This window comes from Lottia gigantea (genome assembly GCF_000327385.1).
Source record: "Lottia gigantea unplaced genomic scaffold LOTGIsca_43, whole genome shotgun sequence".
Lineage (NCBI taxonomy): Eukaryota > Metazoa > Mollusca > Gastropoda > Lottiidae > Lottia > Lottia gigantea.
The window spans coordinates 1,320,866-1,343,945 of record NW_008709504.1 but is presented as its reverse complement, the minus strand read 5'-3'; the positions used below and the strand labels follow the sequence as shown (position 1 = coordinate 1,343,945).

Genomic DNA, 23,080 nt, shown 5'->3' with positions numbered 1-23,080 from the left:
AACATGTGGTGGTGCTCTGTAACTGTTTGTAAACAAAAAGTTAATCTTTAGTCTACCTTCCTACAGAGACCCAAAGTTTAACTTTGTTTCAATATCATTATATATATGATATATTATTTCTTATACATATATATATATAGCATAAAATTTCTTGACAAAATCAGGGGCCAAAATGGGGCTGACTTTCATTCAGGTAGATTGGTGTACCATGGTCCTTGTCTGAACCAATCTTTTGCAAAAATTTAGTGATTAAGTTTGGTAACTAACCAAATGTTGTAGCTATGACAATTCAATTTGCCTTTGCTTATTTTTCTCGGTCAAATCATGCTTATTGTTTGATTAATTGATGTATCTATTGAATAAATCCAGTACTTTTGAGCGTTAAGATAAAATTGACTGAAACCTGATTGAAAATGCTAAAAATAAATTACTTGGTATTTGGCTGTCTTGTAATGTTTGGCTGTGAAAAGGCACACATAGAGTTACCTTCCTTATGGAAATTGTGAGACCTGATAATCTGTATTCAGTGACTGCCTGTAATGCCATCGTAATTAGCTAATTACAGGGTAATTATTAGTGATGTTCCAATTGTCGGCGACAATCGATTATCGGTTTTTGAAAGTCCAGCGATGTTACTAATCAATTCTCAACTGAAAGTCAGTGACGTCCGCAAATAAATAATATAAAATTTTTAATAATGAATTAAACTTAACTCATTGTAAGATTGGGTGACTAAAACAATGAGATCCTGATAATTTGTCACACCTTTGATTAATTTTTTCTCGTGTACTAGCCTTATATTCGACACAGAAACAAATGTGGCATGATTGTTACTATAAATAGTATCGTAGTCACATATTGTGCTGAATAAGGTATTAACTGAAGTGGATTGCAGACGAAATTTCAGGGAGTAAAGAAGAACAGCTTAGATATGACCTATTTGCAAAAATTCATGCTTCATCATTTAACTTATAAATATCTATTTTCGTAAGAAATACCGTTAACCCGGTTTTAAGAATTATCGGTTAGTTTGGAGAATCTACTCTTGCGACCTAGACCCAATGTTACTAGAATAAATATGACAAATTAAGTATTTCACCACTTCAAAAATAACATTAGAGATATCAGGAGTATAAGAAAAGCCATTATTGAAGAAATATTATAATAAGTGGACATGTCATGTAAGCCTATGTGAGGTAGCGTCACTGTTGTGGGAAACGGGGACATTCCGCTCAATATTATGGTGTCTGCGTTATGCCAATCTGGTGTTTTTTTATTCGTCCAGACAAGATGTGAGTTATTAACAGAGACAAATTTTTCAGATATACTTGAGTTTCAAAGGGACGCACGTCACATTGATATAAGAAAACATTTGAGGTTAATGAAAAGCTGCTACTGTTGTATTTATTTTTTGTACTAGTATGAAAATTACATATCAAAAATAAAAAAACTGGTGCAAATAAAAAAGTAATTTGTTTTCTCAGAGTGTTGAGTGTAATTACCTGCATCACACCTAGCATAATTAACAAAACAGCTATGAAATTAATTTATAAAGCCTTAAAATGTACATGTTCATTAAATGGGGCGTGTTTCGATTATTAATCGATTACATAATCGATTATGCCTCTCTGATTATTTTGAATAATTGATTATTATTTTCATCCAATTGCGCATCACTAGTAATTACTGACTTTTGTTACAAACTGGTATTTTTCCAAATCAAAAGAACACCTCTACTTTTGATTTAATTAGTATTAGCCCTCCAACAATGGAATATAGATATATACATGAAAATAAGGGAACCCGGCTTTATGTTAAATGCCTCAGTACCTGTACTATGTACTCTATAAACATATCAAATCTATTAAAAGGACATTCCGTTTTTTTGTAAAAAGTTTTCATTACATTATCGAAGTTTTCGTACATTATACATGAAAATATTTTAAAGGTAGCTGTGTATATCTATGTGTCGTTTTGATCATGATCAAACATAATTTGTCTTAAAAGGGTTAATTAAAAACGGAGAGTACTAATTGTTAATTAAGCAGTTTGACCTAGTTTCGGTTCTTGGCATTATAATGGCTTGATTTTATCAGTTGAAATCTTTAGAATATGTAGGAGACATATTTCTCTACAATTAGGTGTATATTTTACTCAAATAAGACAGTAGTTTTGGAACAGCTTACAAAAAGCATAACTAACTTAAAAACTTAATGTTTTTAAATATTTAAAAATTTATGCTAGATTTTTTCAACTTTCAATTTTCTTGGGTCATTATTAAAGGTTCTTATTTCATTCATTACACGGAATTCTTTGTTACGTGTTGTATCAAAGTTATCAAGCTATCATTGTTACCTCTTTGAATGTAAAACAGCAAATTATTGGTGATTATGAAAAAGTGCTGTGCCCTTTGCAGAAAGATTTAGCTATGTAATTTGGTTTAGGTCGAAAACAATAATTTGCATTTTAAAATGAAAAGAAGAATCTTACCTGGGTCACTGAGCTAAATATATTACCATATTGCACATGTTAAAAAATCTGGAACTTGAGTACTTGGGGGTGTTTAATTTGAAAAATGATGGCGAATATAGATGAAATGTAAAATTATCTTTCAAAGCAAATATCCAACATTTTTGGCAGGTTCCAATTCTTTTCTGACCCAATTCAGACAATTCAGAGAGTTTGGAATTGGACATCCAAGCCAATTTGACATGCTTTTTCTAAGTCAAGGGCAACAACTCAAAAAAAACCTTCAACAAATTATTGCTAAAATAGAACTTTATTGGGATCTCATCAATATCCACAAGCAGTCAAATTTATATCATCAAATAAAAACTGTTCTGGTGTTCATGAAATTATTTCGAATTTTGAACTTGAGACAAATATACATTTGTCTACATAGTTTCATCTAGATTTTTCAAGAGTTTATACAAAGTCAAGGATGATAACTTACAATTTTAAATTGATGCAAAGTTCATTCAGATATACTTTCATAAGGAACAGATACTAAAGGCAGACAGATGGACAGAGAGGAGTAAAGTTTATATTAATAGAACTTCAACTTTTATTAGATTAAATAAATATCATAATAACACTTTCAAAAAAATCATTTATAAAATAAGTTTTGTCTAAATCTCTATTACCTTAGTAGGACAATTTTGGTAAATAACTTAAAAATCGTGGTCTTGCTAACCTAAATTTTCATGCTTTAATCCTATTACTGTGCATAACTAATTTTATCGAAGAATATATATATCTTGGGTGACAGCTTGAAACCTCCTATAACGATATATGACGCGAAATTACTGTTTCGAGAAAAACGCAAAAAACTATTTGTACGCGTATTTTGTTAAAATCTTTTTTATTTTTTACCGCTATGCATGGGAATAATATTTGAATAATTTAAACCTTGTATAACAATTCGAGTACTCTGACCCCTTCAACCGGTACAGTAAACGAGGTTTTTCTTTTTCATCATCTTCACAATTTATCTTGTCTTGATGCGAGGGGCATTATGAATTTGAGTAAAAACTAATCTGAGCATGAGAAATATTTTGTAGCCCCAGTGTCCTATTCTTATTTCATGACCACAGATAAAAATATATTTTGATGACAAATTCATTTACATTTTGTTATATTGGGTCTGTAAAACATAACAAGCTCTTGAACTACAAGTAAGGTAACACTATATCTTATCAATCGAATTTAATTTATATATCCAAATATGTCTGTTTGGAAAGTTTTGATCAGGAATGCTTGAATGATTCAATCAGTTGGCACCCCTTCATACACCTAAAGAGTGTGTTTGTCAACATCCCTTTCAGAGAGTCCACTTAGCTAATTTGATGTGTTCTTTGTGGGGGAATTCTGAATCATTAAGGCAAAGTTCTATGGACAAAAGAAATGTTCACACTAACCTCTTGGAAATGATATCTTGATTCCTTTCCATTGACACCAATGCATTGGAAATATGGTAGATATATTACTGTATGCTGCAAACTGTACTATTTTTTTATTTTCTGTGTCCATACTGACATCATCAAGTTCCACAATAAAATAATATTCATCTAATATTTCTACTACAGTAGCTGGAAAGATTTGATTTCTTGTGACTGGATGTAAAGCTTCTAATTTCATTCCCTTTTGAAATTTGTGAGGTACAATTTCTTTCTGGTCCTGTTAAATAAAAAGAAATGTATGCGCTCTAACAAGTCGATGTTTGAGTAGTAGACAAAAAACATGAACAATAGATATCGTCCCTCTTACCACAATGTATTGACCACATGAACCAATTTGGCAATAAACAATGTAAATATTCTAAATGCAGGCAATGTCACATACACATACTTTGTTTAAATTAAGACTGTAAATAAAGATAGCTTGCCAGGCAAGGTATTATACGCCCACTGGCATCTTTGATTTTAAATAAAAATATGAAAGAACAAGGGCAATAACTCATACTAAATATTTTCCGATTTTAATAGGGTTTAACCTTGGTTGATAACAAACACTCATGCTAAGTTTCGTCAAAATGCATCAAGTATTGTGCCTTCTAGAGTGTTTACGAGCAAAAAATTGAACACGTTTTCAAGAACAAGGGCAATAACTTATACTAAATATTTTTTGATTCTTCTGATTTTCAATAGGGTTCATCCTTTGGTGATTACGAACACTCATACTAAGTTTCGTCAAAATCCATCAAGAATTGTGTCTTGTAGAGTGTTTACGAGCTAAAATTGAACGCGTTTTCAAGAACAAGGGCAATAACTTATACTAAATATTTTTTGATTCTTCTGATTTTCAATAGGGTTCATCCTTTGGTGATTACGAACACTCATACTAAGTTTCGTCAAAATCCATCAAGAATTGTGTCTTGTAGAGTGTTTACGAGCAATTGTGGACAGACCGACGGACGGACATGGGTGACGGAAATATACGCCCCCCCATTTCATGTGGGCGTATAAAAACTATATGAAGTATGAAATATCTGTTCTTCAGTCACATAAGCAGGGCTGTTGATTTGTCGGATATGACCGGAGGGGCAGCTGAAATGACCAACGGTAAATATCCTCTGCTGACATCAAGTATTGGTCCTTGACATTATATTATCATAAAATTACCCATTTTAATGATTAATTATGCCTACATAAACATAATGTTTATTGAGTACAGTTTGGGTTGTTGGCTCATCGATTTTTAAATTTTATCCACTAAAAATGGATCAGTAAAAAACTTTGTGACATCATTTGTGTGTCTTCTATTTTTTTTAACACATGAAATGGGGGGCGTATATTGGCGTCACCATGTCCATCCACAATTTAATATAAGTTACTGCCCTTGTTCTTGAAAACGAGTTCAATTTTTAGATTGTAAATACTCTAGAAGGCACAATTCTGGATGGGATATTGACGAAACTTGTTGTGATTGTTTGTAATCACCCAAGGATGAACCCTATCGAAAATCAGAAGAATCAAAAAATATTAAGTATGAATTATTGCCCTTTGTTTTTTGTGTTCAATTTTCAGCGCATAAACTCTTGAAGGCACAATTCTTGACGGATTTTGACAAAACATGGTGTGAATGTTTATTATCATTAGATATATTTCTTAATTTTCAATAGGGTTCATCTTTGAGTGATTACAAAACACTCATGCTGAATAATTCCACAAAATTTGTTAAAATCAATATCAAAAACCCAAATACAACAAACAATTAAATCACACAGCTCTAATCAAGGGCAAAAAACAACTTTTGACGTGTGTTTACAAAGTCAAGGGCAATAACTCAAAAAATGTTCATCAAAAATATCTCTTGTTAGAACTTGTCCGAGATCTTATCAATTCCAATGATCACACCAAGTTTCATCAAAATCGGTTGAAAACTGTAGCTTCTATTGTGCTCACAAACAAATTTTGTCACGTATTTCGTAAGTTAATGGCAATAACTCAAAAACATTTCATGGAAAATGCGTCAAGTTAGAACTTGTCCGAGATCTTATCAATTTCAATGATCAAACCAAGTTTCATCAGAATCAGTTGCAAAACTGTAGCTTCTATTGTGCTCACGAACAAATTTTGACGCGTTTTTACAAAGTCAAGGGCAATAACTCAAAAACCGTTCATCGAAAATGCGTCAAGTTAGAACTTGTCCGAGATCTTATCAATTCCAATGATCACACCAAGTTTCATCAGAATCGGTTGAAAACTGTAGCTTCAATCCTGCTCACGAACTATTTTTAACAAATTTTGACACGATTTTACAAAGTGAAGGGCAATAACTCAAAAACCGTTCATCGAAAATGCGTCAAGTTAGAACTTGTCCGAGATCTTATCAATTCCAATGATCACACCAAGTTTCATCAGAATCGGTTGAAAACTGGATCTTCAATCCTGCTCACGACTATTTTTAACAAATTTTGACGCGTTTTAACAAAGTCAAGGGCAATAACTCAAAAACCGTGGATCGAAAATGCGTCAAGTTAGAACTTGTCCGAGATCTTATCAATTCAAATGATCACACCAAGTTTCATCAGAATCGGATGAAAACTGTTGCTTCAATCCTGCTCACGAACTATTTTTAACAAATTTCAAGGCGTTCTAAATCAAGGGCAATATCTCAAAAACCGTTCATCGAAAATATGTCAAATTCGAATTTGACCAAGATCTTATCAATCTAAAGCATCACACAAAGTTTTATCAAAACCAGATAAAAACTGTAGTCTCTATAGTGCTCACAAGAAATGTTGACGGACGGACCGACGGACAGGGGCGACGACAATATACGACCACATATTGATGTGGGCGTATAAAAATGACAAAAATCGACTTGGATGAAAATGTTCAGTCATCTAGAAATGACCGACTTTTCTTTAAATCGAAATTCGGAATCAGGGTTTCATCCGATTTGCATAAATGTGATGTCTATGGAATCTTCAATCGATTTGTAACAAAACATTAGAAGCAGGTTTTGGAATTTTTTTAAGTTTGCAGTTTTAAGTTTTCAGCAAACTGTTAAGGCTTATATCTAGTGACCTTGACCTTTGGTGACCTTGTGATCTGCACAAAATTTCTTTCCCCTGATACGATCTATTCAATGATATCTTCACTGTTCTTGTGCATCGTTAACTTCTGGTTCTACAGCCATTTGAAAATCGTGATTTTAACTTTGAAGAGCTCTGTCAGAAAATTTTTCTTATGTCCTTATTGCACGTAATCTATTATTTCAAATGATATATAACACTTTGTATTTTGATTATAATCGCTCTTTTCAAAATTCTGTTTTCAAAATTTTTATATCACTTCCGATTTTGATGTCATTCGCTCTTAAAGTTGAAATTTCAACTTCTGGAATTTTATAGATATGTGAAATTTGTGCAATATGCTAGAATTGTTAATTTAAAAGATTTGAATGGATAAAATTCATCCCGGAAGTATTAGATTAGTCGCCATCCTGAAATGACTAAATTTTCTGTAAAACCACTTTTTTGAGATCAGGGTTTAATCGGGAGCCGATTTTTTAATTTTGATTTGCTTTTTTGTTATTTCCGGTTGATTTGTTTCAATATATTGATTTCAAGGCTCATATCTCGTGACTTGGACCTTTTTCAGTGACTTTGTGACTAGCACAAAAGTTGTTGCCTTAGAAGAGACCTATACAAAGACATCTTCATTTTTGTTGTGCAACGTTTACTTCCGGTTTTTACAGCCATTTGAAAATTGTGATTTATTATCTCTGAATTGCTGTCACTGACCTAATTAATATATGACAAAAATTCTTATATATTCTTAAAGTGCATGAGCTCTCCTTTTGGTGATATAACATACTTAATGTTTTGATCAAAATTGCGCTTTTTAAAGTTTGAAAATTTTGTACTGACTTCCATAGTAACTGTGTGTAAATTCACGGTGTGTATAATCCACCGTCTGTCACCGATGCCTTAAAAAAAGATTAACTACAAATATCTCATGATCTATTGATTGTAAACACTTGAAATTATCTAACACTGTACACATTATAGGAGACAAAAACAAAATTTTTGAAGAAGGCGTGGCAAATCCGGGTTACTTTTACTTTTAACTTAAATATTTGAAATTGTTATAACTCGCAAATTTTGTATTTGTCACCCTCGAAAATTTGCATAAAAATAACTCACTACTCTGGACAATAAGTGATAAAAGCTACATTTGTTTGGGCCCTTTACTTTAAAAGATAGCTTGCCAGGCTATTGATTTTGAATAAAAAATATCTGGCAGTCAAACACTTCTTTTGAACTATTTGGGTCGATACTGAATAATATTGAGTATGAGTTATTGCCCTTGTTCTTGAAAACGTGTTCAATTTTTAGAATGTGAAAACTCTAGAAGGCAAATATGCAACCTTCAGCACGATACTGAATAATAAAGTTTTGTAAAAATCCGACAAGAATCAACTGACATTTCATGTGTGTCTGTCCCTGAGGAAGGGAGCCTATGTGCTCTTGAAACATGTTGGACTTTAGGACTACTTAGTTTTTTTCTATAGCAGATTATTTTTTTTAATGTTTACCCAATTGTTGCGCTATAGAGTATCCACATTATTTGGATCAACTAATAATGGGCCAGTAAAAAGCTTTGTGAAATGGTTTGTGTGTCTTCTATTTTATTGAATACCCTATTTCATGAACAATGAGATGACATCACAAGAGGTTTATAAATTCATACAGTAAAACCTGCATTAAGAGACCACTCAAGGGATGAATCAAAAGCGGTCTCTTAATGAAGATGGTCTCTTAGGAGAGAAAGTCAGCAGTTTGCTAGTTCAATCATTTTTATACGCCCACATCAAAAAGGGGGGGCGTATATTGCCGTCACCCATGTCCGTCCGTCGGTCCGTCCACAATTGCTCGTAAACACTCTACAAGACACGATTCTTGACGGATTTTGACAAAACTTGGTATGAGTGTTCGTAAACATCCAAGGATGAACCCTATTGAAAATCAGAAGAATCCAAAAATATTTAGTATAAGTTATTGCCCTTGTTCTTGAAAACGCGTTCAATTTTTAGCTCGTAAACACTCTTGAAGGCACAATTCTTGAAGGATTTTTACGAAACTTGGCATGAGCGTTCAGAATCACCAAGGATGAACCCTATTGAAAATCAGAAGAATCGAAAAATATTTAGTATGAGTTATTGCCCTTGTTCTTGAAAACGCGTTCAATTTTTAGCTCGTAAACACTCTTGAAGGCACAATTCTTGAGGGATTTTTACGAAACTTGGCATGAGCGTTCGTAATCACCAAGGATGAACCCTATTGAAAATCAGAAGAATCGAAAAATATTTAGTATGAGTTATTGCCCTTGTTCTTGAAAACGCGTTTCAAATTTTAGGTTGTAAACACTCTAGAAGGGACATTTCTTAATGGATTTTAACAAAACTTAGCATGAGTGTATGTTATCAACCAAGGATAAACCCTATTGAAAATCAGAAAAATTGAAAAATATTGAGTATGAGTTATTGCCCTTCTTTTTGAAAACAATATTATGGTATAACTCACTCAACAGACGACACGTGTAAATTGTGTTGAAACGTTATGTGCTTTGTTATTAAAGAAGTGAGTTATACAATAATATACCCCTTGTGTTTTTTTTTTGTTAAATTTTGATGAGTTTTTCCTAAGTCAAGGCCAATAACTCAAAAACCGTTGATCGAAAGATCGCCAAATTCAATCTTGACCAAGATCTCATCAGTATTAAGGATCACACCAAATTATATTTAAATCGAATGAAAACTGTAGTCTCTATTGTGTTCACAAACAAATTTTGACGCGTCAAGGGCAGTAACTCAACTCAACCTGCAACTTCGAACTTGACCAAGATCTCATCAATATAAATCACACCAAGTTTCATTAAAATCAAATAAAAACTAGAGCCACACGTGGCACAGAGTGGGACTTTGCAAATGTAGCAAATTGCAAAAGACCCTGAAAAAATCAACCTTCCACGACAATTATATCATGTGCAAGAACAGTCTAATGTTGAGAAATTTTCATTTTTTAGAAGATTCTAATACTGGAAGTAGACGTCACAAATGAAAGTATCAGCAGATAGCCAAGGTCAATGACCTTTGATCTTGTAAAGGAGAAGGTCTAAAAAGGTCAATATCAAGAGATATACGTCATCAAAAATTTCTAATTGCACACAACTATAAAACCGAAAGTTGACATAGGACAGCAAATATAAAAGTATAAATAGATAGCCAATGCCAATGATGTTTGATCCTACAAAGGTCAAGGTCAAAAATTGAAAATTTTGAATTTCCAAAACCTGTTCCTTTTTTTGAACTAAGAAGCGGAAACAACCGAACTTGTAAGACAAAGTGGCTCAAAACAGGAGATAATTGTATGCAAAGTTCCATTTTGAACAAACGTATACTTTGCGAGTTATGCTCCTGGCCAAAAATGTCAATAATGAGTAATATAACCCAGATGTGCCACGCCCACCTTAATTTTTTTTGCATAGGGTAATTGATATTCAAAATGTTACGTTATGTTCCGAATGTCAAGCTCCCACATCATACAGGTCAAAGGATATAGGTCAACAAAAGTCAACAAAGGTCAAAATCAAAAAATGAAAATATCCAAATGTTAAAACCCGTTCTTTTTTTGGAACTATAAAGCTGAAACAACTGAGCTGTTAACACAAACTGGCCAAAAGGATGAGGTAATTGTGTGCAAAGGCCCTTTTTGAACAAACGTATCCTATGCGAGTTATGCCCCAGCCCCAAAATGTAAACAATTAGTAACCAATTTTTTTGTCATAGGTGAAATCATATTCAAAGTGTCTAGTTGTATTCCAAATATCAAGGTTCTACATAAAATAGGTCATAAGATATACATACACCAAGATCAAAAAGACACAAATATGGTAAAACAAAACTCAAATTTGAAAAAATCACGAATTTCAATTTTGCTTTAAAAAAGCAATTGTTCTATATCTATGTAAAGGGCATGAGAAGAACATTAGGAAACCGAAAAAATTAACCCTCTAGCTTAATTAGGTCACGTGCTAGAGCAGTCCAAAGTTGCGAATTTGGCTTTTTTATGGATAGCTATAAAACCGGAAGTACATGTCGGAGGTCAAAGGTCAAAGTATCAAATGATAGCCAAGGTCAATGACCTTTGACCCTATGAAGGTCATCAAAGGTCAAGGTCACATGGTGTGATCGTTTAGATCGTTCAAATTCCAACCGGAAGTTGCAAAAAGCAAAAGCGAAATTCAAAATTCGGCTCCCAATGTTTTTTGCGCAATCGATTGCGGAATACATTCACATCAAATTTGAGCATATCAACATTCACCCGGAGGCCCCATTTGAGTTTTACAAAAGTGTGTTTTTTCAATATGGCGGCCAAAGTATCTGGATTTTTTTATCTTCGTTTTTTTATAATAGCATTTACATTTGATCTGCATAAATTTCGTTGACCTATTTCAATTACACCGGAAGTGGATTGTACTTTCAATTGATTCCCCGTTTAAAACCGGAAGTAAAGTTAAATGTTTGACAACTACATATTATTAACTTTAGTGATGCCCCTTTGCATATTAAATTTCAGCTCAATCGATGCAAAAACAAAAAAGTTGCAAAAAAATTGAAAAATTTGATCGAAAAAAGTGAGCGACGAATTTTCGAATTTCGTAATTTTTCAAGTGCTATCAGGTCAGAAATTACAGGTAGATTGTAAAAATGAAAACCCGAAGAAAATCGATGCAAAAATACGCCTTCTAGAGCCGATTTTCGACTTTTTGTACATGTTGAACTGTGGCACTTCCGGTTTTGCAAAAATGTTCCAATATATATTTAAGGAACACGTTGCCACTACAGAAGGTCTAGAGAAGTTGAATGGTTGCTGCAACTACTGCAGTCTAAGCTCAGGAAGGTGTGTAAATTTGGAAAAAAAAAAAGGATGGACATTTCGATAACAAACTGGGACTTTACTGAAAGCAAAGTCCCACAACTAGAGCCACACGTGGCACAGAGTGGGACTTTGCAAATGTAGCAGTAGCAAAGTCCCACAACTGTAGCCTCTATTGTGTTCACAAACCAATTGTGGTCCGACGGACAGAGGCAATGACAAAATACAACCACGTTATAATGTGGGCATATAAAAATCAGAAAAACCTGTCACTCTTAGGGACATGACTTCGATTGGAGCCCAGGTTAGACTCAAGTCATTCGAGTCACAACTGAACTGTAATATTTTCTAAGCTTTAGACTCATGTGCCGTAATATTTAGTTAGAAGCTCGGGTACGACACTCATTATTTGGAGAGTCAAATATGAGTATACATGGTAGCATGGAATGTCTATACATGATCAAAAGTCCCGCCATATTGACATTACTCGATCAAATTCGATTGTGACCTTCACTAGGCTTGCGCACTGAAGATAATTGCGTCATTTCTCCATCAACTCTAGCTCGACCACAAAGATTCAATCGAAGTCACCCTATTATAACAGCTTATAAATGGTTTGAATTATATATTGTAATTAACTGTATGATCTTTGTAGACATTTGTGAATTATAACTCAAAATTCGATACATCTTGTTACAAAGACATGGTAGAACTATGATAACGGTACCGAAGAAGTGCGCATCCAACCTGATACAGCGATAAAACGTTGCATTTTAAAGTCACAATGGGATTTATTACCAAAAAGAAAGGCATGTAAACATTCAATAATCAAAGCATCGTTTAAACCATTTACCGTTCGGTAGTGAAAAGACGCATGAATTTGATACCATTCGGTACTAAAAGGTGTTAACATTCGGTAGTAAAAAGTCGAATTTTCAAGTAGCTGTAAAGTTAAAAGAACAAACCGCACAACACAAATGAAAATATTTTTAGAAAGGTCTCGTCAAATACAATAACTTGTGTTACGGTCAAGAGGTCAACAAAGGTCAAATAAAGAGATATAAGCCTTTTAAGGCTTTTAAAAAAGTGTTAGAAATTGCTGTTTTGGAACGTATGAAAAAGTGGAAGTATATGTCGGACGTCAAAGATCAAAGTATGAAAGGACATCCTAGATTATTGTCCTTTGACCTTGCAAACATCAAGGTCATGCATGCCAATGGTCAAAATAGCAAAATTTATTAAATTGTAAAACCTACTCCCTTTTTTATAGTAAAAGGTCCAAACAAATGTAACTTTATCACTAAATGTCCCAAGCAGCGAGTTATTGTTATGAAAAACTTCTACAAATGCAAACTTTGCGAGTTATAACAACTGCAAATATTTAAGGTAAAGATGAATGAAACTTCAAAAATTTGTTATGTCTGTTATGATGTGTAGAATGTTAAAAATTTCAAGTGCTTACAATCATTAGATCACGAGATATACATATTTATATTTTTTTTAAGGCAACGGTGACTGTCGGTGGATTATAGACACCGTTAAATTACGCACAGTTACTACAGAACTACCAAAATTTCAAAATCTAAAAAGAGCAATTTTTTATCAAAATACCAAGTGTTATATATCATTTGATAGAATAGATTACGTGTAATAAGGACATAAGAGAAATTTTCACGTATGTAAATTAAGTCACATGACAGAGCTCTTCAAAGTTAAACATCGCGATTTTCATTTGGCTGTAGAACCGAAAGTTAACGATGCACAACAAAAGTGAAGATATTATCGGATACATCTCATATATGGGCAACAACTTTTGTTCAGGTCAAAAGGTCAACAAAGGTCAAATAAAAGTAATATGAGCCTTTGAAGTTTCGAAAATTGCTGCAACATCGGAAGTATATATCGGACATCAAAAATCAAAGTAAGAATGGTCATCTAAGATCAATGACCTTTGACCATGCAAAGGTCAAGGTCATTTATGTTAAAGTTCAAAAATGAAAATTTTTAAAAACCTATTTCCTTCTTAAAAGTAAAGAACGCAAACAACTGTAATTTTATCACAAATTGTCCGAAGTAGTGATCTATTTTCATGCAAAATTTCTAGGGTGACAATTGTAAACTTTGCAAGTTATGACAATTGCAAATATTTCAGGTAAAGGTAAATGCACACCGGATGTGACACGCCCACTTCAAAAATTTTGATTTGTCTATGATGAGGTGTACATTGTTACATAATGTTCAAAATTTCATGCGTTTACAATCATAAGATCATGAGATATCTGTAGATATACGTTTTTTAAGGCAAAGGTTACTGTCGATAGATTATAGACACTGTGAATTTACTTACTATAGAAGTCAGTACAAAATTTAAATTTCAAAAGCGCAATTTTGATCAAAATATCAAGTGTGATATATCACTAAAAAGAAAGATCATGCACTCTAAGAATATATAAGAAAGTTTGTCGTATGTTAATTAGGTCACGTGACAGAGCTCTTCAGAGTTAAAGATAGCTTGCGATGCAAGGTAACATACGCCCACTGGCAGCTGTCAGAAAAAATAAAACAGTCTTTAGTGACTAAAGTACGAATTTTCTCATATTGAAGAAATTATTCATGCTGAATAATTCCACAAAATTTTTTAAAATCAATATCAATAACCAAAATACAACAAACAATTAAATCACACAGCTCTAATCAAGGGCAAAAAACAACTTTTAACGCGTTTTTCGTAAGTTAATGGCATTAACTCAAAAACATTTCATCGAAAATGCATCAAGTTAGAACTTGTCCGAGATCTTATGAATTCCAATGATCACACCAAGTTTCATCTGAATCGGATGAAAACTGTAGCTTCAATCCTGCTCACGAACTATTTTTAACAAATTTCAAGGCGTTCTAAGTCAAGGGCAATATCTCAAAAACCATTCATCGAAAATATGTCAAATTCGAACTTGACCGAGATCTTATCAACCTAAAGCATCACACCAAGTTTTATCAAAATCAGATAAAAACTGTAGTCTCTATAGTGCTCACAAGAAATGTTGACCGACGGACCGGTGGACTGACGGACAGGGGCGACGACAATATCGTCATCAGAATCGGTTGCAAAACTGTAGCTTCTATTGTGCTCACGAACAAATTTTGACGCGTTTTTACAAAGTCAAGGGCAATAACTCAAAAACCGTTCATCAAAAATGTGTCAAGTTAGAACTTGTCCGAGATCTTATCGATTCCAATGATCACACCAAGTTTCATCAGAATCGGTTGAAAACTGTAGCTTCAATCCTGCTCACGAACTATTTTTAACAAATATTGACACGTTTTTACAAAGACAAGGGCAATAACTCAAAAACTGGTTATCAAAAATGTGTCAAGTTAGAACTTGTCCTAGATCTTATCAATTCCAATGATCACACCAAGTTTCATCAGAATCGGTTGAAAACTGTAGCTTCAATCCTGCTCACGAACTATTTTTAACAAATTTCGACGCGTTTTAACAAAGTCAAGGGCAATAACTCAAAAACGGTTCATCGAAAATGCGTCAAGTTAGAACTTGTCCGAGATCTTATCAATTCCAATGATCATACCAAGTTTCATCAGAATCGGATGAAAACTGTAGCTTCAATCCTGCTCACGAACAATTTTTAACAAATTTCAAGGCGTTCTAAGTCAAAGGGCAATATCTCAAAACCGTTCAACCAAAATATGTCAAATTCGAACTTGACCGAGATCTTATCAATCTAAAGCATCACCCCAAGTTTTATCAAAATCAGATGAAAACTGTAGTCTCTATAGTGCTCACAAGAAATGTTGATGAATGGACCGACGGACAGGGGCGACGAAAATATACGACCACATATTCATGTGGGAGTATAAAAATGCTTTACAATAAGACACCTACCTTAAATATATCAAGAGGCAGGATTTGTTTTTCAGCCTCTTCTAAAGCCTCAGTGAGGGATATATCTAAATTATCAGTTCTATACTCACTGTTTACTAAAACTGTAAACAGATTAAAAAGACACTTATATGTAATAACAAATTTAAAATCTGGCAGAAGTTACCTGATATTAGATTAGAAAGGTTCAGCATTTTATTGACCAATCAAACCTTAGTCTCAGAATATTTTAGTTAAGATAATCAGTAATAGTGTTCACAGCTCACTTTCAAATCAGCCTTCAAATCCATGTCCAGCATTATCTGCGTTTTTTTTAGATTTAGTATCAAGTTACTTACACTTAGGAGGTTTATAAGTGTAATTTCTTTCTTTGCACCAACCAATAGGATGCAATCTAACATCTAAATAAAATAACCAGAAATCCATGGTACCAGATTCTACACCTACATATCTTAAATACAATCTTCCACCAACATTCTCTATTATTTTAACTAACCACAGGAGGTTTGGTTGAGCTAAATCCTGAATTTCTAATGTCATACCCTGCTTCATTTGATCAATTGGTGTTGTACCAGTAGTCTGACAAAGAAAGAAGAATGAAAAATAAGACTCCTTTTCAGTTTTTTTTTTTTTAAACATTTTCATCTTTGGAACATTGGCAAATGATGAAATCACATGATATCTCGTCTATATCTTGTCAGACAAGGTAATATACCCCACTGACATGTTTTCAAATAAGAACATTTGGTAAGATAGCTTGCAATGCAAGGTAACATACGCCCACTGGCAGCTGTCAGAATTGATAAAACAGTCTTTAGTGATTAAGGTATGAATTTTTTCATATTGAAGAAATTATTTATGCTGAATAATTCCACCAAATTTTTTAAAATCCCTTTATATCAGAAACTCATTATTTTGTAAGCAACTCTACGAATAAAAGGTACCCGATCCAGGAACATCTAACATGTGAACATTCGAATGTAATATATTTAATTTCATCAATAACCCAAATACAACAAACAATTAAATCACACAGCTCTAATCAAGGGCAAAAAACAACTTTTGACGCGTGTTTACAAAGTCAAGGGCAATAACTCAAAAAATGTTCATCAAAAATGTTAGAACTTGTCCGAGATCTTATCAATTCCAATGATCACAACAAGTTTCATCAGAATCGGTTGAAAACTGTAGCGTCAATCCTGCTCACAAACTATTTTTAACAAATTTCGACGCATTTTAACTAAGTCAAGGGCAATAACTCAAAAACCGTTCATCAAAAATGCATCAAGTTAGAACTTGTCCGAGATCTTATCAATTCCAATGATCACAACAAGTTTCATCAGAATCGGTTGAAAACTGTAGCGTCAATCCTGCTCACAAACTATTTTTAACAAATTTCGACGCATTTTAACAAAGTCAAGGGCAATAACTCAAAAACCGTTCATCGAAAATACGTCAACTTAAAACTTGTCCGAGATCTTATCAATTCCAATGATCACACCAAGTTTCATCAGAATCGGTTGAAAACTGTAGAGTCAATCCTGCTCACGAACAATTTTTAACAAATTTCGACGCGTTTTAACAAAGTCAAGGGCAATAACTCAAAAAATGTTCATCGAAAATGCGTCAAATTAGAACTTGTCCGAGATCTTATGAATTCTAAAGATCACATCAAGTTTCATCAGAATTTGATGAAAACTGTAGCTTCCATCCTGTTCACGAACAATTTTTAACAAATTTCAAGGCGTTCTAAGTCAAGGGCAATATCTCAAAAAACCTTCATCGAAAATATGTCAAATTCGAACTTGACCGAGATCTTATCAATCTAAAGCATCACACCAAGTTTTATCAAAATCAGATAAAAACTGTAGTCTCTATAGTGCTCACAAGAAATGTTGACGGACAGGGGTGACAACAATATACGACCACATATTCATGTGGGCGTATAAAAATGGTAACCATCACCTGTATGAAATATCTTCCAACCTTTAGACATACACTGCTTTTTTTATTTTGATAGGTCTCTTTCTTAAGTGGTAATTAATAATTCAAAATTAATAAACTAAATATGGAAGTGGTTTTGAAGGACAAGGGCAATAATTCATATTATCAACCTATGACGGCAAATCTCTTTGATTGTGCAAGTCGATTCAAATTCATTAATAACCTCTCAGAATGAGGCACAAGTTTTACCCAGGTTCTTTATTCTGAGGTACAAGTCTTACCCAGGTTCTTTATTCTGAGGTACATGTCTTACCCAGGTTCTTTATTCTGAGGTACAAGTCTTACCCAGGTTCTTTATTCTGAGGTACAAGTCTTACCCAGGTTCTTTAATCAGAAGTACAAGTTTTACCCAGGTTCTTCATTCTAAGGTACATTTCTTACCCAGATTCTTTATTCTGAGGTACAAGTCTTACCCAGGTTCTTTATTCTGAGGTTCAAGTCTTACCCAGGTTCTTTATTCTGAGGTACATGACATGTCTTACCCAGGTTCTTTATTCTGAGGTACATTTCTTACCAGGGTTCTTTAATCTGAGGTACAAGTCTTAACCAGGTTCTATATTTTGAGGTACATGACATGTCTTACCTAAATTCATTAATCGGAGGTACAAGTCTAACCAATTTCTTTATTTTGAGGTACAAGTCTAACCAATTTCTATATTCTTCCTTCTCGGTTTTACAAATCCAAGCATAACCTGGTAGTCGTGTTTTATCAGACTTATAAACCGTCAAATATTTGTCATGGACCTAAACATAACATGTTTCGGTAATCTTTCAATCATGTATACTATGAACATAACGGTGTACATGTATTATGTTTATCTATTTCCCATGTTGCTTGTGCGTTTAGATAGCCTAATTTACAAGGTTTTACAATTAATGGTCATGTGATAAATCCACTCACGAATGTACGTTCACGTGCGGTCAATTTCACTTTCATATAAAACAGACGACTGTCGATGTGATATTAGCAGACGAATATTGATGATGGAAGATGACGTGGATGAACAACTGATTTGTAAGCAAACAGGTGAGAACATTTACAGCATCAAGATTTTGATCGTATAGTACAAACTCACTATTACTCTGTGAAGGTCTACTAAAATGACTATAATATCTATTTTTCATCTGTTTCCGATGAAGATTAACCAGTACTTTTTTTTCAAAAGTACACGTAACGTAACCTGTTGTATTGTTATGAAATAATATAAATATTTAAGAAATGATCTGATGGTGTGGATATGTTAACTGTGACATGAGCATTATATAATATAAAACCACCCAATTGTAGCAACCTTTAATTCAATCTTTCTGTTTTTATTTCAGGACATCGAAGTGATGCTGTCCGTCTGTATATGCGAACTTCAGAGAATCAAAGAGCTTCAGTGTCTGATATTCTATATGGTGAAGTTAAGAAACCGAAAGATGTTAATAAGTTGAACACAGAAATGTCAAGTGATAATGAAGTAACAGCGAATCAAGACAATGGCACAAATGAAAATGTTGAAACTACGAAACGTAGTGATACATTATTACCTGTGACCAAAACTTTCTCAGACGGACCAAAGAATATAAATGTTGTAGTAAATATTTCATAAACAAAACGTTGTTCTATATATTGTTGTCAAACCAATAACATTTTGTTTTGTTAACAAGATGTACAGTATGAGTTTGATGCAATTGTAAAACCTACTATGGGGTTTTGATACAGATGTAATACTGCCATTTCACATTTGTAAAACCGGCAACGGGGTTTTGATACAGATGTATAACTGCCATTTCAGACTTGTAAAACCGGCTACAAGGTATTGATTAGATTGTAAAACCTCCTGGCAGCACTCCAAGGTCATTACACAATTTAATGGAACCCCCAACATCAAAGAGATTTGCCGTCGTAGGTTTATAAATAAGTTTGAAGTTAGGCTATCTTCTAATATGTTATTAATTTCTAGAGAATTACTAAATACTATGTTTTATTAGGTTGGATATATGCTGTGAACATTTAACTTGTTAAACAAAAACAAGTTGTTGTTAAAAGATTAAAGTTTTTGCATATAGAAGGAAGAATGTGGATTCAATTACAGCTATTTGAAACCTGAAGTTCCCATGAATGACGGAGATACTTTTCTCAGCAACTTTAAGGTTTAGTTAAGTTATGTTTTTGTATATTCAATGATGCCAACTTTCAGCTCATAGTAAGTCTAATTTGATTAAAACAAAATAGTTTGGACATTAAATATTGGACCTCCGAATGCAGTACTTAACATTTAAATACCCCCCACCATAAGCATTTTTTTATTGTTTTGAAATTCTTACTTGTCCCCTGTATAATGTAAAATATGTCAGACCTACAATGGTTTATGATCCATTTAAATCAAACATCATCCAAAACACAAGCCACAACTGTCAATAGTCTAGGCTCTCTATTTACATCTAAAGATAGCTTGCTAGACAAGGTATTATAAGCCTATGGTAGCTTTGATCAGCCCACTTCCACGCTATTTTTCGTTGTCTGCATTTATATATCATAAAAAATGAATGGGAATAAACTGTCAATGTTTGGAATTCTGACAGTGGAATTAAACAGTGGGTTTTTGTTTATTCCAAATATTAACACCATTTGACTTTCTGACCTGTTACATAATCTTATTAATTCATATCTTGTTTAATGGGCATTATCGCTGAGACAAAAGCCACATGAGGGCGCCACAGAACAATGCGGACCTAACAAATGATCTCCCTTTAGCGCCATCATCTGTTTACCTTTGTTGACATTATTTTGTAATCAAAGAATGCCGTCCTCTTTTTGCTGTGTTCCGAAATGTTCAAATAGGGGTGGTCATGCGTTCCCGCAGGACCAGAGTTTATCAAAGGAGTGGGTTATCCCCATTCTTAGAGATCGGTGGACGTCGTCAAAATCAGATGATTATATTTCTTACACACGGTAAGATATGTTTTTCTACTTTATTTTAATTCTGAAAAAAAAAAACATAAATAACAGGAATCGTTCATTGACTAGATTTACACTTTCTTTCTCTATTCTTTTGTGTAGTGGCTGTAGATAAGACTTGATAATGTTCATATCAATTCTTAGTAAAGATAGAATTAGATTGTAAACAAATTATTTTCAATAATATAAAATAATGTAAAATAATTTACATATGAAATAGACTAGATCTAGATCAAATAATTTTTTCATTAGTTGTCATGTTCGAATTGGGTATTTCAGTCCAGTCCAGACAAAAATGATTGGCAAAACTATAAATGAGATTTTGTAAACATTGTGCCATTGTGGTCTGACAGGTACTGTGGTCGAGGACAGTTTTGCCTTTTGCATGTACTTTGGTCAGTTGTTTTGATACATTTTGTACATGATTATTGCCCCTTTTTGTCAGTAATTATGGTTGATTTGCAGAAGAAAAATATAATTTCACTCTTACAAACACAAAACATCATATTATCATGAACCCGTGTCCTGTAATTTAAATTAAGAAAGTGACAGGTGGCATAATAATAATAAGCTACGTAGGTCTATTTCGTTCGTAATCTAGAAGTAAAGTAGACTGTACTAACCGATCTATCAATTCCTTTTTGCGACCGGACATTTTGGCATTTCTTTTCCCCAACTCATCTCGCAACTCGGCAATTGTCAAACTTCCAAATTTCCAATAGTCAGCATCAAAATTAAAAGCCATCATAGGAATCTTGATTTGTTTACGTCTGTTGTTAGGTCACGTGGGTCCGCATTACAGTGGCACCCTCTATAGAGTTATTCCCCTTTTTCGCTACTGAGGACGCCCATTAGAGTGTAATTTTATACAAAAAAAAATTTTGATAAACTTTGTTTATACATATATATATTGCTTTAAAGCTGTGAATTTGCACATTATAATTCTTTTTGAATTTTTTCTTTAAGCCAATTAGAACTTACTCAAGAGTCTTCAACAATATTATTCTCACATTAATCTTCTTAGTATGAACTGCTGACCTGGCATGTCACATACCGAAGCTGGGATTCTGAAACCTAGTAACTCCAAAAATCAAATTTTTCAGGAGAAAAACTATCTAAATACTACAATTTTTTTGCAATATTTCCAATTTTTGGATATTACATATAATAACCGGTATTCTTTAGTTAGGTAAAACAGTTTTTATCATTTATAGATGTAGAGCTAGGAATTGGACTCTATTTACATCGTAGAAAAGTCTGGATGGAATCCACCAGACAATGCGATTGACCATAATATTTTAAATAAATGTGATAGTTTATACGAAGAAGTTCCCCGTTTACCACTGGTAAATGAAAAGAACAACCTTACCAATTTTGAACGCTCTGTTTTGACCACTTTGAATATGATCAAACTATTATAATCTGCAAAAGTGACAAGGTAAATTGCTGTGTCATTCAAAATCAACCAATTTTTATGGAAACGGCTAAACAAATTAACAATATTTTGAAAATTTTGGTACAGAAAACTTTTTATCTGATTCTCAATATGACTATCTTAGCGCTAAAACAGAAACGCCACATTGACCAAAAATTCATAAAAATCCGGAATCCGAATGGCGCGTCGCTAACACCATACGTAGGCCGATTATTTCCGAATGTTCCAGCGAATCTTACCAAGTTTCTTAATACATTGACCACTTTTTACTGCCATTGGCTTGCAAACACTTGGTACTTGAAAGACACTACCTATTTTATTGAAAAAATAAGGAAATTAGATATAACTGATAACACGTTTTTCATTTCTTTAGATGTAACGAGTATGTATACGAATATTGATAGCAAGTCCGGTCTACACGCTGTTTGAAATAATAATAATAATCTATTTATTTCGTACATAAAAGTACACATTACACAAAAAAAAAAAAAAAAAACGTAACTATTAAAGCACAGATTATATACAAAAGAATATAAATACATGAACATGTATTTTAACTTGTGGATAAATAAAAAAGCCTTTCTCAGAAACCCAAATCTTGATCGTCCAGACAAAGAAATTTTAGATTTATTAGAAATATGCCTCATGTGAAATGACTTCGCCTTCAAAGGAAAAATCTATCTTCAAACTTCTGGTACGGCAATACAGAGTTTTCAGTATCCCATCGACGATATGTTTTTAACACCCTATAATCCCTTCTAATTAATAGCATTTTTTTTAAACTTTTTTCTCAAATTTTGATAATGCACATCATTTGAATATTTATTTAAAGCTGTGAAAAAGTGCATTATGAATCTGGTCGAATTTTAATTAGTTAATTAGAACTCAATCAGAGTCTATATGAATATC

The 23,080-nt window shown here is 33.2% G+C and overlaps 2 protein-coding genes across 2 annotated transcripts in view; both read right to left on the bottom strand.

Annotated features, from left to right (window-relative positions):
• The window catches only part of LOTGIDRAFT_164102 (hypothetical protein), a gene marked incomplete at both ends in the record, with an annotated part of 35,616 nt that extends 19,279 nt beyond the window's left edge, over window positions 1-16,337 (bottom strand). The window contains 3 exons of the mRNA XM_009060586.1: window positions 3,918-4,176; window positions 15,789-15,889; window positions 16,124-16,337. Of these exons, the coding sequence (XP_009058834.1) occupies window positions 3,918-4,176; window positions 15,789-15,889; window positions 16,124-16,337 (574 nt within the window). The remainder of the gene's footprint in view (window positions 1-3,917; window positions 4,177-15,788; window positions 15,890-16,123) is intronic.
• LOTGIDRAFT_123158 (hypothetical protein) overlaps window positions 16,116-23,080 on the bottom strand; it is a gene marked incomplete at both ends in the record, with an annotated part of 45,394 nt that continues 38,429 nt past the window's right edge. Inside the window, one exon of the mRNA XM_009060585.1 lies at window positions 16,116-16,331. Within this exon, the coding sequence (XP_009058833.1) occupies window positions 16,116-16,331 (216 nt within the window). The remainder of the gene's footprint in view (window positions 16,332-23,080) is intronic.